Source organism: Rhipicephalus microplus, chromosome 9 (genome assembly GCF_043290135.1).
Source record: "Rhipicephalus microplus isolate Deutch F79 chromosome 9, USDA_Rmic, whole genome shotgun sequence".
Taxonomy (NCBI): Eukaryota; Metazoa; Arthropoda; class Arachnida; order Ixodida; family Ixodidae; genus Rhipicephalus; species Rhipicephalus microplus.
Window position 1 is genome coordinate 62399190 of NC_134708.1, and position 15526 is coordinate 62414715.

A 15526-nucleotide genomic window follows, 5' to 3' on the forward strand; every position below is an offset into this window, starting at 1 on the left:
AAACCCGGTCCAGGCCGGGCGCCGATCGGGTGTTTAGTTCAAAAAGGACTGCCCGAATTTCCGCTTCGCTAAATTCGGCGTCTAGTTGCTCATTAGCAACGCCGTCATAATCTGGGTGTTGGACGCTCTCTGCCGACTTAAAGTAACGGTCACGTATTGCACCGAGCAGGTCATCGCCTTTATGATCGTTCACAAGTCTCCGAGTTTTATGGCCTTGAGCGGCACGAGTATCTTCCGGATCCAATAGGTGCCGGAAAAGGCGCCAAGCACTCGCCCCGTGCATCTGTCGCTCGAGGCCGTTGCACAGGTCTTCCCATTGTGACCTACAGACTTTGAACGCATGTTCCTTAATTTCTCTGTCTAACCGTGCTATGCGTTTCCTCAACGCCCGGTTATGTCTTTGGCGTTTCCACCTCTTGAGTAGGGCGTGCTTTGCTTCCCACATGTGTAGGAGCCTGCTGTCGATTACTTCGAGCTTCGCTTCGGGCGGGATGTGGCACGTTACCGCGTCTACGTCCCGATTGAGCGTCGCGGTCCACTCGTCTATATCCGTGATCGGCTCGTCGCCCCGCCCGCCTTCTGCTCTCTTTTTGCGGAACGCGTCCCACTGCACTAATTTGAGTTTACGGCCTGTGCTTTCAGAGTATGTTCTACGAACGCTCGGGCCCGTGTCTACCGTAATCTCTATCAGAGAGTGGTCACTCCCTAAGTCCTCCTGCGTGTTTTGCCAAGACGCCGCTGTGACATTCGACACGAACGCGAGGTCCGGTAGCGTGTCTGCGCTCACGCTGTTACCCCGGCGCGTCGGATCGGCGGGGTTCGCGATCAGTTCAAGCCGTTGGTCTTGCGAGTCTTCCCAAAGGTGTTTGCCCTTGAGCGTTTCACGCGTGTATCCCCAGGCCCCATGGGGCGCATTAAAATCACCCGCAACTAGCAGAGGTGCGCCGTTGGCGGCCGTGCTTGCTCTCCGGAGCATCTCCCCAAATCGGTGCTGTAGCGTGGGTTTACTGTAGACGTTAAGTACAAACAGGCCTCGGCCGCGCTTAGGAATTAATTCTACAAAAACATGCGGTATCCTTACGCACTCAAGTTCGCGCTGCGCCACTGTGATGTTACGTCTAACTAGCACGGCGGCGACCGGCGCCGGACGCTGCGGGGGCGACGGCAGCGACCGTGGTCGCGCCGACGACGAGAGCGGATCGCCCCGCCCTCGGCGACCCGCGGCCGCCCCCGGCGCCCCACCACGCGCCGAGCGCTGTGTAGCACATTTTTCTTTCCGCCTGTTTTCCGCCGCGGCCGCATTTATGGCTTTGTAACCAGCTAGTTTTTCCGGATAATTTGTTTCGTGCAAAAGGATAATGTCCGGTTTCGTCTCACGGCTTCGAATAAATTGCTCGAGATTTCCCCGCTTTCTCCTATATCCCCGGCAGTTCCACTGCCAGATCGTGTACTGTTGTTTGTGAGTGTTAGTGTGAGTGTGCGCGTGTCTAGCCATGGTGATGCTTGTGTTTAATTTAGCCCATCGCCGTCGAGGCGACTGGGGTGCGGCTGAATCTGCGGCTCGGCGTCTGGCAGCGCGTTCTGCTGCTGCTGACTCTGTTGCTGTCTAGCGTAGGGCTTACTCACCGTTCTAATCGGTCTGCCCGCAGATGTCGGGAGTCGCGCTTCAATGTTTTCTATGCGCGCCGTGTGCGCGGTGAGCATTTGTGTCATTTGTTCAGAGAGCTTAGCTATCGCACTATTGAACATGTCATTCATCTGTGCCACCTGTTTAGCAAAACGTTCATCGAGGCTGGTCTCGATAGTATCGATTTGTTTCTGTAGCTTATCATAACGGCCAAATCGCTGTGTGGATTCGTGCCTGGCAGGATCTAGTGCTATCCTTTTCGCGATACACGGGCGGTCTTCGCGTCCGCCTGCCCCCTCTCCCGAACTGCTCTCGTCATCCGTGTCCATCCCCGCCGCCTCGGGTCTCGACGGAGTCGAAGACCGAGGCGTCGGTGGTGGCGGCGCCGTCGACTGTTGCTGCGGTTGTTGCATTCGTGGAGCCTCTCCTTTCAATTTGGAATTTTCCGCTCTAAGGGCGGCGTTCTCGCGTTTCAGCTCTGAAATTATCGATTGTAATGGTCCTAGGCGTTGTTCTAGCGCTCGCTCTACCGCTACCGTGAGCTCGCTCCCACCGCCGCCACCGACGGCGGGACCGCCAGGACGTCCCGCCGAAACAACGCCGCCGGCGCGAAAGGCGGCTACATCCGCCCATCTCACCTGCTGCCATGTGCCCATGGGTCCTTGTTGTTGCGGCTGCCGCCACGTCTGATGCTGCTGACTTTGTTGGGTGCCTTGGTTGACAGCTGCGGCGCCCGGAACGGCGCCACCGCGCGTCTTCGACATGCTTCTCGGCCTTGGTGTCCGGCTGTGAGAGCGGGACCGGGATTTACCGCCGCCGCCTCTCGCGTCTCGGCTTGTCGAGCGTCCTCTTCGGGTGGCGTTGGATGAATGACTGTCAAACGCCGGATAATGATTGTAGTAACCTCCGTTGCCTTCGGTGCTAATGCCGCTGTTGTAGATGCTGTCGGACGCTGCGGCCACTTGCTCTTCTTCACGCCGCTTTCGCTCTAGGCGGCGACGCTTGACTAAGTATAAGTAAGGAGTCTTGTATCTCGCCTTGCAGACGCGGTCACCCGTGAGATGATCCTTGCCACACAGTTGACACCGCGGCTCGCAGCGATGGTCAGACGGTGGGTTACTGCTTCCGCAGCCACGGCAAATCTTGTCGGCAGGGTTGGGACACACGTCGGAGCGATGGCCCAGCCTCCCGCACGCGTAGCACACGTCGATGTGCTTTCTGTAGAGGGAGCATCTCACAAGCATAGGTCCATAGTATACGTGTCTGGGAACATTGAAACCGTCGAACAATACGATGATGTTGTCCGTGGTGCCCATTCGCTTGGCATGCAGCACGCCGGGGTTGCGCTGCGTCACTAGGTTGTTAACGATGTCCTCCGGGCTCTCGTCTTTGGAAATGTTCCTAATCAGGCCCTTGGAAGTGTTCTCCGGGGCGGCCTGATAGGCGTTCGCCTCGAACTCTCGGTTCCCGATGCAAAGCTTGCTGATGGCTCCGTATCGTTTGGCTCTGTCCGCGGACGGAGTGCTGAGCACCACGACGTTCTGTTTAACGTTGAGGCAGATGCTGTCCTCTTTAGCCGCTTCTCTACCGATACCTGCCGCGTTACGAAGGCAGCAGTAAATGCGATCTATCTTGTATTCAGCCCCGTTGAATCCGCCGCGGGGGCGCACAATGATCCTGTAGTCATCGGGCGGTAGCTCTGGCATTCGGCTCGCCTTAGCGAGGTGCTGCAAGTAACGAGCACACTCCTTTTTATTCTGCGCCGCTGTGGCAGTATCCGAGGCAATCCCTGTAGTCTCCGCGGCAGCCGCCTGTTGCTGCGTCTCAGTCTTCTGGTCTTGCGCTGACTCGGACGCGCCGTCGGCCTGTTTCGTTCTCTTTACGCTGCACCATCCTGCTCCCTCGCCGAAATCTTCCGGCCGAATGTCCTCTCCTTCTACCTCTACGACATCCATTTAGCCCTGGCAAAGGCCTTGTACGCTGCCGTCGGGGATCGGGAGCTCCGAGGAGGTCCGGCGACACGTTAGGCTTGCAGGCCCCACCGCCGCAGCGGCCGGCCTATGGCGTCGTGCGCAGAGACGCTGGACTTGGCGTTCTTGCTTTCGTGGTGGAATAAAAGGCGCCAATAAGTGGCTAAAAAGTGGTCCCACCTGGCAAAACTTGGTGTCAGGGAAGTCCTTGAAACTGCCGCCGATCGATGGTGAGAAGCGTTTTGCACGATAAATTCGACAATCCACCAAAAACATAGGAAAGTTGCGGAGCCGACGCGCAACACGTCCGCACTCCGTGGCCCCTAGCGGCGTCTCCCCGTGCTAGAAAATAAGGATTTATTCAATATGATTGTTAAATATTTGGATGACCATAGAGAGTAGCGAACTAAAAATGCATTTTGCATCTCGTCCGGGCCGATGCATTTCTTTACTTCCAGTTTTAAGATAAAGCTAAGAGTACGTTGATTTGTTATTTCAATATCACTGATTTGTTCAGAATGAGGAATACCTCACAAAGAATGGTGTTGTTGTTAGAAACAAATGCAGACTGGAAATAAGTATTGAAAGCAATAAATATAGCTGGTGGGTCAGTTAGGATGTCATTATCTAATTCAAAAGAAGGAGATGACGTAGCATGAGGCAAAATAGAACAACAAAGTTTGCATGGATTAGTCTTCAAGAGATAATGTAACAGAATGCCATAAAATAAATCTTTCACTGTTTTCATCATTGAGTTGAGTCAATACTTGGCACTCTGAAACATGTTTAGGGCAATGGGATAATTAGATCTTCGGGAGCGCCTAAGTCGACAGACATGAGGAGATAAATGCAAGAGGTCACCAGTAATTCAAGTAATCCAAGGAAGATCAGCATTGCTTTTCTTTGTCCTAATAGGCAAAAATTATTAGATACAAACCTTTACAAGATCTTCAAAGTAATTAACAAGACAAGATATATGTCTTGACTGTCAGAAAGCACAGAACATGTATCAAACTGGGGAGTTAAAATATCAGTTGTGGAAGTGTTGTCAGCACGAGTGAAATCGGGGAAGCTGGTGAATGTATAAGGTGATTTGGACATGGGATAGCAAAGTGTTAACAAGCTGACTTTATCATCCGAGAATCCCTCAACGTTTTTGCAAGAGAAGTTGCTGTCAGCTAGATCTATACTTAAAGAAACTTGGTCTAGGATAGAAAGTAGCCTAGTTGGACATCAGATGACTTAAGTAAGCCTGAAGGATCGAGAAATATTTATTAATTCATGGCATATTGTAGCATCATGACCCGTTACAGTCAGAGAAGGCCAATGGATGTCAGGAGCGTTAAAATCGTCTATACAGATAAGTGTTGTTCAAGCGATATTTACATTCACGAAAAATTGGCAAGAACTTGAAGAACTTCAAGGGATGATCTGGGTAGGTGATACACAATGCTAACTACAGTACCAGGGTGTCTACCAACCTGGAAAACCTGGAAAACCTGGAAAAGTCAGGGAATTTGAACACGCCTGGAAAAGTCAGGGAAAAGTCAGGGAATTTCTGAAAAATCTGGCCAGGTCATGGAAACTGACTGTAGTCTTTCAGATCGCCACGAAAATATTCATTAGCATTAATCAAAGCTTTAAAAATCGCTCCTTAAACCACACAGAACAGCTAAGCAGAAGCATAGTTAAAAAAAAGCAGTGCATAGCTGGCACTTCTACTTTCCGAGTACAACGTTACTCACGTGCATAAAATTGTGCATGTTTGTCTTGGCCGCGATCTCGGCTCGGCTTGGGGGTTTTCTGGTTAGGCTGGAAGTGCCATCAGCAGAGGGCAAGGTGCACAGAATATGCGAGTCGTAATTATTTTTTTACTGAAATGTGTAGTTTACAGGTGCGTAAATTGGACTGGGATACAAAAACAGTAGTAGAGCAAATATGGTAATCCAGATCGGATCCAATCCAATCCAATCCACATATCAAGATGCCTGGGCTGCAGCCATATTGCCATTTTTCTTGTGATGCCGTGAGCATGCAGTGAGTTGCTATGCCTCTTGCGAAGAAGTGTTCGTTTAACCCTGATTGGGTGAACGCGGAAATATCCGAGCACGCCTCATGGATTAGAGCAGTGCCGAACGATACAAGTAAGGCTCACTGTGCAGCATGCCAGAAGACTTTCTCGCTTAGCAATATGGGCATCGCTGCTGTCTCCAGTCACGCTGTGAGCAAGAAACACCTAACTGCTGTGAGCATTGTGCAAAGTGCTTCCCAGACAAACATCCGCACGTTTTTCGGTGCTGGACCCAACTTGCCGTGTTCCATGACTGCTACGACTACGAGTGAATGTGTATCGACTGTGTCAAGCACGAGTGCTGAAAGCGTGCCTGCTAAACCGGTGGCCGTCGCGCCTGACGGGAAGGCATCCTTAAATGGGTTTCTGGTCAAAAAATGTGTCACGAAAGCAGAAGTTGTTTGGTGTTTGAGCACTATAGCGACCCATGGATCGTTTCATTCAGCAGCAGCGTCAGCGGCGCTTTTTCCCATCATGTTCCCCACGTGCAACGTCGCGAAGAAGTTGCAACTTGGTAAGGACAAAGTTGGCTATACAATTTGTTACGGTATAGCCCCGTACTTCCGAAACAGGCTGCTATCAAAGCTGCATAGTGTCCCACATGTGGTCGTGGCTTTTGACGAGTCCCTGAACAAAATTGCTCAGAAAGAGCAAATGGACGTTTTGATCAGGTTTTGGGACCCAGCTGACGACGTTGTCAAAACCCGCTACCTGACGTCCTGTTTTTTAGGACACACTCGCGCAGAAGATTTAGCTGCCGCTTTCAAAAAGGCCACTGAGAACATTGAGCCGGCAAAAATACTTCAACTTTCGATGGATGGTCCAAACGTCAATTTGAAGTTGTTGAAGTCGTTGAAGCAAGAGTTTTCTGCGTCTGATGGAAATCAGAATATTGTGGACATTGGAAGCTGCGGACTGCACGTTGTGAGTGGTGCATTTAAAACAGGCCACAATGTGACAAAGTGGAACACAGTAGTGTTTCTTAGAAGCTTGTACAATTTGTTCAAAAACGTCCCTGCACGCCGAGCCGACTATGTCAATTTCATAGGGAGCATACTGTTTCCGCTAAAGTTTTGCCCAGTGCGCTGGCTTTAAAATGGCAAGGCTCTTGCTAGGGCACTGCAAGTCCTCCCAAATGTGGTGAAATATGTTGAGCATGTCAAGAAAGAAAAGAAACTTCCAGCGTGTGGCAGCTATGCTCATGTCGAGACGGCTGTGAAAGACGAGATGCTGCCAGTAAAGCTGGCCTTTATGCTTTCAGTTTCAGAAGAATTGGAGCCATTTTTGGCTGAGTTTCAGACAGAAAAGCCGATGCTACCTTTTCTTGCAACAGCACTGGACGGCCTGTTGCGGTCACTGCTGGGACGAATCGTGCTAAAGGAAAAGCTGGATGCTGCAGGCACATTTTCAAAACTGATAAAAATTGATCTGGAGAACCCAAACAACATCATTGGTATAGCTGCCTTTGACATAGGCCTTGCCGCCAAAAGTGAGTTGCGAAAGATCACTAAACCATCTCACTCTGCGGTGGTAAGTGTCAAAAAAGAATGCATCTTATTTATTAAGGCCTGTTCAGCAAAGATAATCGAAAGATCACCTCTGAAATACAAGCTGACAAGGGGGGCCAGTTGCTTAAACCCAGCAGTTTGTGCCGCTTCTGTGGAAGCTGGCCAGAAGCAGCTAAACATTGCACTTGAAGTACTTATAGAGCATGGGCGCCTTACAGGCCTACAAGGAGAGAGAGCAAGTAGATCATATGTACAAGTGGGCTCGAACAGCACTGCACAAGTGCGTTTGCGAAAATTTTATCGTGCAAGAGAGCGCTTGGAGAAGCTGTGGGTGGAACTCTGTGCAAGTTCTCATGAAGAGCTACTGCTGTTTGTGAAGATTGTGCTGTGCCTTTCACATGGAAATTCTTCTGTGGAGCGGGGATTTTCTGTGAACAAGGAATGTCTTGTGGAAAATATGAAGGAGGAGTCACTTGTAGCACAAAGGTTAGTGTACGATGAGGTGTCTGCAGCAGGTGGTGTTGCAGAAGTTGACGTAACAGACAAGATGATAGACATGGTTCGAAGTTCAAACATCAAATGGAAGGAAGACCTGGAGAGGAAAAAGAAGGAACGGTTGGACGTATTGGATGCTGAAAGGAAAAAGAAGAGGACTGCGGCTCTTGTGAAAGAGCTTGAATCAAAGAAGCAAAAACTGATGGAAGACGCACAGCTTCAGGTCTCCATGCTGCAGCAAGAGATTGAATCCTTGAAACAGTGAAGGCATTGCCGATGCAAGTAAACAAGCTTTTCTGTTTGTCGAGGGACAATTATTGTGTCTTTGAATATTTTATTTATTGTAAAAAATGCTTTCAGACAAGGGAATGCAATAAAGCAGCATGGTTTCCATTTTATATGAGCGCCTCATAATTTCTTTTTACCGCTCAGGAGTTTGTTTTCCAGTGCGCAGTTTCTTCCAAGCAGACGTACCGGTCATGGAATTTGCTTGAAATGGTCATGGAAAACCTGGAAAAGTCAGGGAATTTGGAAAAATGTAATTGGTAGACACCCTGAGTACACCGATTTTCTAGGTAGACCTTGCATCAGATGGGTTCTGTTTCAGCAGGCAAGGGCAGCACTGAGAACAGGATATCTGACCGGATAAGTTGTGCGACGCCGCCGCCAACGCCTTGTGTCCATTCCTTAAGTACGGCAATGAAACGGGGTGCAGTGAACTCAAAATTGTAAATGTTACAATGAAGCCATGACTCTGTGATGACAATGATATGAGAGGTATTAGTTGCAACAAGAGACAATAGATCTGAAAGCTTTTTAGCAACACTACAAGCACTGACTTTCAGGACCGCCATGTTTTCATGAAGGCTATATTGAGATCATGCAGTGGATGATGCAGGATTTGAATATGCGGGTACTCAAAATCGAGAGCCAGGTGCTGAATCTGAGACCTTCGCTTAGGAGTTCGATGTGTCGTCTCAATTATAACTTATGTTGTCAATGAATGCATGATCGTATCTTAGCGTCACCACAGAGCCGTTGTTGCAATAATAATGTCAAGCTTCTTAAATATTTATCTCTATGTGTCTAATATGTGCTAAAATATTTTCTGTAATAAACACGTTTGAGCCTTTCAGTTGAAATGTATTTTTGAAAACAAGGGCTTTCTCCCCCGTGGTAGAAACCTTTAGCATGACGGGTCGTGTATAGTCACTACATACTTTTTCAAGCCTATGGACGCATTCGATTTGTGGGCATGTAATTTTCAATGTATTGTTAGACGCAGAAGTTAATGCTGCACTACAACCTACTAGGGTTTTCAACGGGATCTTCTAAAATACTCTGAATGATTGTTGAGCAGCGAACTTGGAGCGCGGGAGAACACATACATGAAGCAACAAGACGCACAGCACGAGCGCTCATGCTGGGTACCTCTTTGCTTGTTGTGTGTGTTCCCTTGCGCTCCCAGTTCACGAAATGAAAAAGTAATGGGTTGCCGTAAAAACTGACTTGCGGTAGCTCGAAGGGTGATGCGCAGGTGTCGTCCCACATCGAAGTGATATGACGTGCTCATGGCAGACAGTCCATGATGTCCACATGCCGAGCCAGGAATGACTGGGCAGAACCATGTGCATCAGAGACAGAGCAGAGACAGAGAGACACTGCTATTCAAGCGCATAGAACATGCAGTTGTACTTACTCGCTGGTTCAAGTCTCACGTGTGTGTTGTCTTTCATTATTGCTACGTCTCAAGAAAGTCATATTCTAAACGTCCCGCAATGTCTAAAAGAGAATGTCTACACATTTGATTGCCTGGCATGAACAGTTGATGCATCCGTCTTTATTTAGCTACAGGGCCTCTGTTTAATATATTCTACCAAGATATCTTGTGCTAAAATGGGGGAACACACATAGTTCATCGGTTCGGTTCACAAAGCATCTGTTTCTTTTATATCTAATATGCTGCTACAATTCACTGCCTCAACGTTCAATTTCATATTATATTTTCTTCTAAATTCAAGTGCTCAAATTCAAGTGCCCTCTGTATAGAGGTTGTCATTTCAAAAAATAAGTAGGCATCAACTTGGTATTGAAAAGGGGTCACTCAATTACAATACTAAGAAAAAAAAAGTTTGATGAAGCTTAGCTAATGTTGAGTGTACTGCATTGTTTGTGCTTGTTTTAACAGTTGTCTGTGTACTTTTGCAGATGTGACCATGCCTTTATGTAGAAATGAACAAGTCTCGTGCTTTGGATATAGCCAGAAAGGCATGGTTCCAGTGTCTTCTTGGAAACAATTATTTCATGATAACATTGCTGCTTAATATTTTGTGAATGTGGGATTGTGGTGGAGATGTGGCTCATGTCCATGGACTGCTCCGTTAAATAGGCTTCATTGAAATAAGTGAAATTAACAATTCAATTTTGGCTCTGTGAATTGAAATTGGGAGGAAGTATATAATGAATTTCTTTGTGATGGTTATGTTTGATCAGTGTGAAGAAGTATTGCCTGTTTTGTAAATCGCTAGTTTATGTGAAGCATTTATTGATGCACTTCTTTACACATCCACATGTGCTGAAAAGAAGACATTTGTATCTAAGCAATGACAGCACTTGGTAGTGACTAATTGATTTTACACTGTTGAATGTAAGTGTATAGTAGTGGCAACCTGATGTTACGTTTTGATGCATTTTGCCCTTTAATACATTGTCATGTGTTTATGTGGGTTGTGCCTTTTCTCAACGAAATTTTTGATATGGACAAATAAACTTAATGTTTTGCAGTTCCACTTACTTAGAAACAACCATTTACACTTGCCTAATTCTTTCTCATTTTATTCTGTCATAAAATATATTACCGCTCTTGATTCGATCATTCGTATTTGTCTTTGCCTTTTCTCTCGGTGATGCTTAAAATGCAATTAGGGCATTGAGTTGATCGCACTGTTTCGTAATATATGCAACATTGTTTTCCCGTTCTGGTATAGGAGGACAGTCTTAAAATGTAATTGTCATTGTCTGCATTCACTGAACAGTGAGAACTTGATAAATCGAACATGTTTTTTGATTGAGGCCAGAATCTGCATTGTTTAATGGTGTGAAGCTCTGGTAATTTGGTCATATTTCGCTGTACCCAAGTAGCTGGTACAGTCATTGGAGAGTGCTGAGCACAAAATGCCAGCCATACAACGTTCCGAAAAATCGTGTGCTCGTAGAACTGGTAATACAGTAGCTGTAGGTAAGGGTGTGGTGCAGAACACGGTTCACGATTATTAAAGATGAGGGGTCTTGTAGCTTTGCCACTTTGTGGACGAAGTTTCAGGATGATCAGCAACGTAGCTTTCTGGGCGAGTTCATTCATAGTAATAGGGAAAAAGAACCATCGCAAAACCACACGATGACAGCGAAGAACAACCACAACAACACAAGCGCTGGACTTGCAACTGAATGTTGATTGAAGAATTGCACACACCCCCACACATGAAACAATAGAGCATGTGTAAAAAAGGACCATCTGAGCCATGTCAACCTTGGGCACCTAACTGCCATGTCATAAAACGTGTGAAGCGATGATAAAATTTAACCCATGGCTTACCGACTATCTATAAACGCCAACTCTTTCTCTTTGAGAAAAACTGAGGGTTTGCTCACACATGAGAATTCGCTCCGCTATCTGATTGCGAAGGCCTCACAGATCTCATGTTCAATTTTTTTCTACCTTTGCCAATTACGATCGCTGATTTTGACAATTACGATCTGCACCGTGTAAGCTCTCCACACTGCAATCGCATAGCAATGCAGAAAACTAGTTTGAGCAGCATTTTCCGAAAGAAGCGAGCTAACGTCTTCACGAAATGGGCTGTTTTGGTAGTATACCTAATTCTCTTGTCATGCAACTGTGTATATCAGCCAGACGGGTCGATGTCTGAATGACAGGCTGCGTGAACCACCACTATCTCCGCCCCCCCAGGCACACGTGGAAACTTGCCTTTGCATTTCAAAAGCTGTGACTGCGTCCCAGATTTCAAATCAGCGATCGTAATTGGCGAAGGTAGAAACAAGATTCATCGTGAGATTTGTGAGGCCTTTGAAATGAGGAACTGGGGCGAATCGTCATGTATGAGTGAGCCCTCGGTTTTACTCGCAGAGAAAGAGTTTGGGCTTGAGATAGCCGGTAAGCCAAGCCTTAAAGGGACTATATAGTCAAATAACAATTCACCTCAGAGTAAAAGCTCAATATATGACAACATCTAAAATGACAATATTATCAGCAACAGTGCCCTACTTAAAGAAAAATTAAGGTAAATGCACAAGAACACATACGCCTCAGTAGGAAATTCTCAAAATTATCCCGATGACATCAGACGAGCCTCCTATATTTAACAGTAATCGATATAGCCGCACTAAATAAAGAAACCTTTCGTACATCAAGAGATGCAATAAAATGCCGCTTGATCGTTTCTGTTTGAATAATTTATTGATATGTGGGGTTTAACATCTCAAAACCACCATGTGATTATAAGAGACACCGTAGTGGAGGGCTCCGGAAATTTCGTACACTTGGGGTTCGTTAACGTACACCCAAATCTGAGCACACAGGCCTACAATATTTCCGCCTCTATTCGAATGCAGCCGCCGCAGCCGAGATTCGATCCCGCGACTTGTGGGTCAGCAGCCGGGTACCTTAGCCACTAGACCACCGCAGCAAGGTATCTGTTTGAATAATGCAAAAAAGAACCGCCGGACGTTGCTAATGGGGAATGGCACAAGTGGTTCAAAAATTTAATTTCTGCTTGGTCAAGCTGGACAGGGCGTGCCATTTAGCGAGGCCCAGCTGTACCAAAGTAGGTCTGTAATCTTGGGCATCTGTGTATTGATTGGGCACCTGTGTCCTTGGGCACCTGTGTCCTTGGGCACCTGTGTACAGATCAATTTCCCGCCAATGGCGGGAAATTGATCAATGGCTGTTGTTGCTGCTGTGGCTCCCATTGCTTTTGGTCTGCTGCTACTAGCGCAGTAAAGCCGGACAACATTGTGCATGGCAATAGTGATGTGAGTCATTTCGGTCAGTCCTCTTCTTGAGGCGGGTAATTTGAAGTGCGCTAACCTGATGCAAAACACTAATACGTGATTTTATTTCAAAATAGGCCCTTCCTTGACACAAAAGTACACTACGAGGTTTCTGGACGGCTATTTCAACAATCAGCATAGACTTACTAGTTGCCTTTAGTGTCCCTTTAAAATTCATCATTGCTTCACACGTTTCATGATATGGACAGTTAGGTGCCCCTGGTTGATATGGCTCAGAAGGTCCTTGTTTGAGCATGCGCTGTTGTTTCGTGTCTGGGCTTGTGCCCGATTCCCCAATAATCAATCAGTTGCAAGTCTAGTCCTTGTCCTGTTTAGTTGTTCTTTTTCGCTGTCTTTGTGAGGTTTTTTGCTGGCTCTTTAATCTATTGCAGGATGATGAAAGTTGCGACTTTTTAACTCCTCTTATGCAAAATAAAAGAAGTATTTACTAACTGGTAAAGAAATAATAAATGATTTGATATGAGAAATATTAGCTTTTTAATATTTTCGGTAGTTTGGTATTTGGTCGATTCAGATATTTTGGCCAGTCTTGTGAAATCCGAGCTAACGACCTTTTAACATAGTTCTTCGAAAAAGTAGAATTTGTGCTCGTATGTTTGTTCATGTAAGGGCCTGGCACATTATAGGATGCATAGCTTACTTACGTTCTATTCAATCATTATGCTGTCACAGAAGTAGTTTACAAACAATAATGGGAAATGTGCAATAAATGCGAGTACACAGAATTTATTTCTTGGGCATTTCTCATAAATGTGCCAGCATTTCTAACCACCAAACTGTGATATTTTTATCCTTTTGCAATGATTTGTTTTCCTTCTTTTCATATTCTTTTTGTTGTTTGTTTCATATTAACATTGCAAACTCGTATTTTATTTCTTATGCTGTGTGCGTTGAATGACAATTTCTTTTTTTTGGTTACAGTGTAGTATTTTATAGGTGTTTCTATGGGGAAAAAAGTGCAATAAATATTCCACTGAGCTGGTGCCTAATCTATTAGCTTATTATGAATAAATGTTGTTATTAGGCATAGTACCAGTATTACATCGATGTTGTATTCGTGCACATTTACTGGAGGTCTTTTCATGTGTTAGACATAGTATGTACAAAGACAGAGGGAAACTGTTTTAACCATGTCGTCGTGGCGCAGTTTTTGCTCAAGTAACATGTAACTTGCTTAGGCGAAGGTGGTTATGTATTTCATCTAGTAGTGCAGTAATCTTTCTTCATTGCCTAGTGCTCTTGTGTAGATGCACACAATGCATGTAAGGTTTTCATTGCCTCTATTTTGTCTCTGTAGTTTTGCAGGTTCCTTGTCTTCGGCCTCCCGCGAGGCGTATCATTCACTTGTGTCAATACGAGGCGGACTGCATTCGTGTCGTCAGTGCAGCTATGCGACCAAGAACAAGGCCCTCATGCAAAGACACCTCTTCAAACACACGGGCGAGCGCCCCATCCAGTGCCACCTGTGCCCAGCTGCATTTTCTCTGAAAATGAACCTCAAAAGACACATTCGTACGCACACAGGGGAGCGTCCCTTTTCTATGACTGCTGTAGTGCATCGTTCTCCCGGCGAAATACCCTCATGGATCACATGCTCACACACACTAGGGAGCGTCCGTTTTTCTGTGACCAGTGCAGTGTGTCATTTTCACGGAGGGGGAACCTCATTAGGCACATGCGCACCCACACAGGAGAACGTCCCTTCTGTTGTGGACACTGTAATGCATCTTTTTCACAAAAACACCACCTTAAAAACCTCGCGTACCGTTATCATACAAGAAAGTCAACATAAAAAGCGAGTTGTGTACGGGCACTTTCTTCATCGAAGATGGAACTCAAGGTTTTTTTAATCCATAGTGCAGTTCTATGAAACTATTTGCATAACTTCTTATGCTGATTTGAAATATGTAATCAGTTTTATAGTAATTTGCATAGCTTTGTTTTGTACCATGACATTGTGTAAGATAACTATTTTTGCACGAACCTTTTCTATAACAAAGCATTTTAATAAGTCAATAATGGCTCGTATTTCTCCGCATAAATGGTGGAATGCAAATAAGTATTCAAGAAAGTTTGTGTAGATATTGTACTTTATTGTAACAAAAAAGCTTTGAAATGTGAGAAATCTTGAAATTGTCAGTCCATACTAATTGCTTCTTTTAAGTAAAAGATACATTTAAAAAAATATATTTGTATTCTTCACATGTTAAGAAATATGTGTGAAGGATTTTATCCTTATCTGGCCATCAGTAGTACCAAAAGCATTATGTCCACAATCTTAGAAAGTTGGCTAAATTTCCATCACGAGAAAAATGCATTTTAAATATAGAAATGAAAGTCAATCTGTGTGATATTTAGAATGATTTCTTCATTGTAAGAGCTTGGGAAATAATTATGATATCTGAGAGGCAGTCATGCCAAGAGATATTTTGTCGGATCTCATTAATATTGTGTCTAACAATAAAAACAAGCCTTTGGTGTTGAAATGGTATTAATATTATTGCTTTTTTTTTGCAAACATTCTTGGTATATTCATGCTCATAGCAAATCTATTATGATAGGTCACTGATCGCTAATGTGCAAGAAAAACAGGTATCAAACCTTTTATTTCAATATTGTAACTTTATTATTTTTATTTTTGTACGTTTAGATGCAGCATCGCGTGCCCCTTTAGAACGACATTACATTTAGCTGCAGTGATTGATCACGATAACGAATATATATTTTACACTTTCTTGCTGCTTTGCAGGCAATGTAGCCTCTG

The 15526-nt window shown here is 45.5% G+C and overlaps 2 protein-coding genes across 2 annotated transcripts in view; one reads left to right on the plus strand and one right to left on the minus strand.

The window, feature by feature from the left end:
- The window catches only part of LOC142771825 (uncharacterized), a 65148-nt gene extending 59667 nt beyond the window's left edge, over positions 1-5481 (minus strand). The window contains exon 1 of the mRNA XM_075873727.1: positions 5343-5481. The gene's annotated coding sequence lies outside the window, so the exon portion shown is untranslated. The remainder of the gene's footprint in view (positions 1-5342) is intronic.
- Positions 1-15213, plus strand: part of LOC142771827 (uncharacterized) — a 38874-nt gene extending 23661 nt beyond the window's left edge. Inside the window, exon 3 of the mRNA XM_075873728.1 lies at positions 14060-15213. Coding sequence (XP_075729843.1) covers positions 14060-14250 — 191 coding nt within the window. The 3' untranslated portion in view covers positions 14251-15213. The remainder of the gene's footprint in view (positions 1-14059) is intronic.
- The last annotated feature ends 313 nt before the right edge of the window (positions 15214-15526 follow it).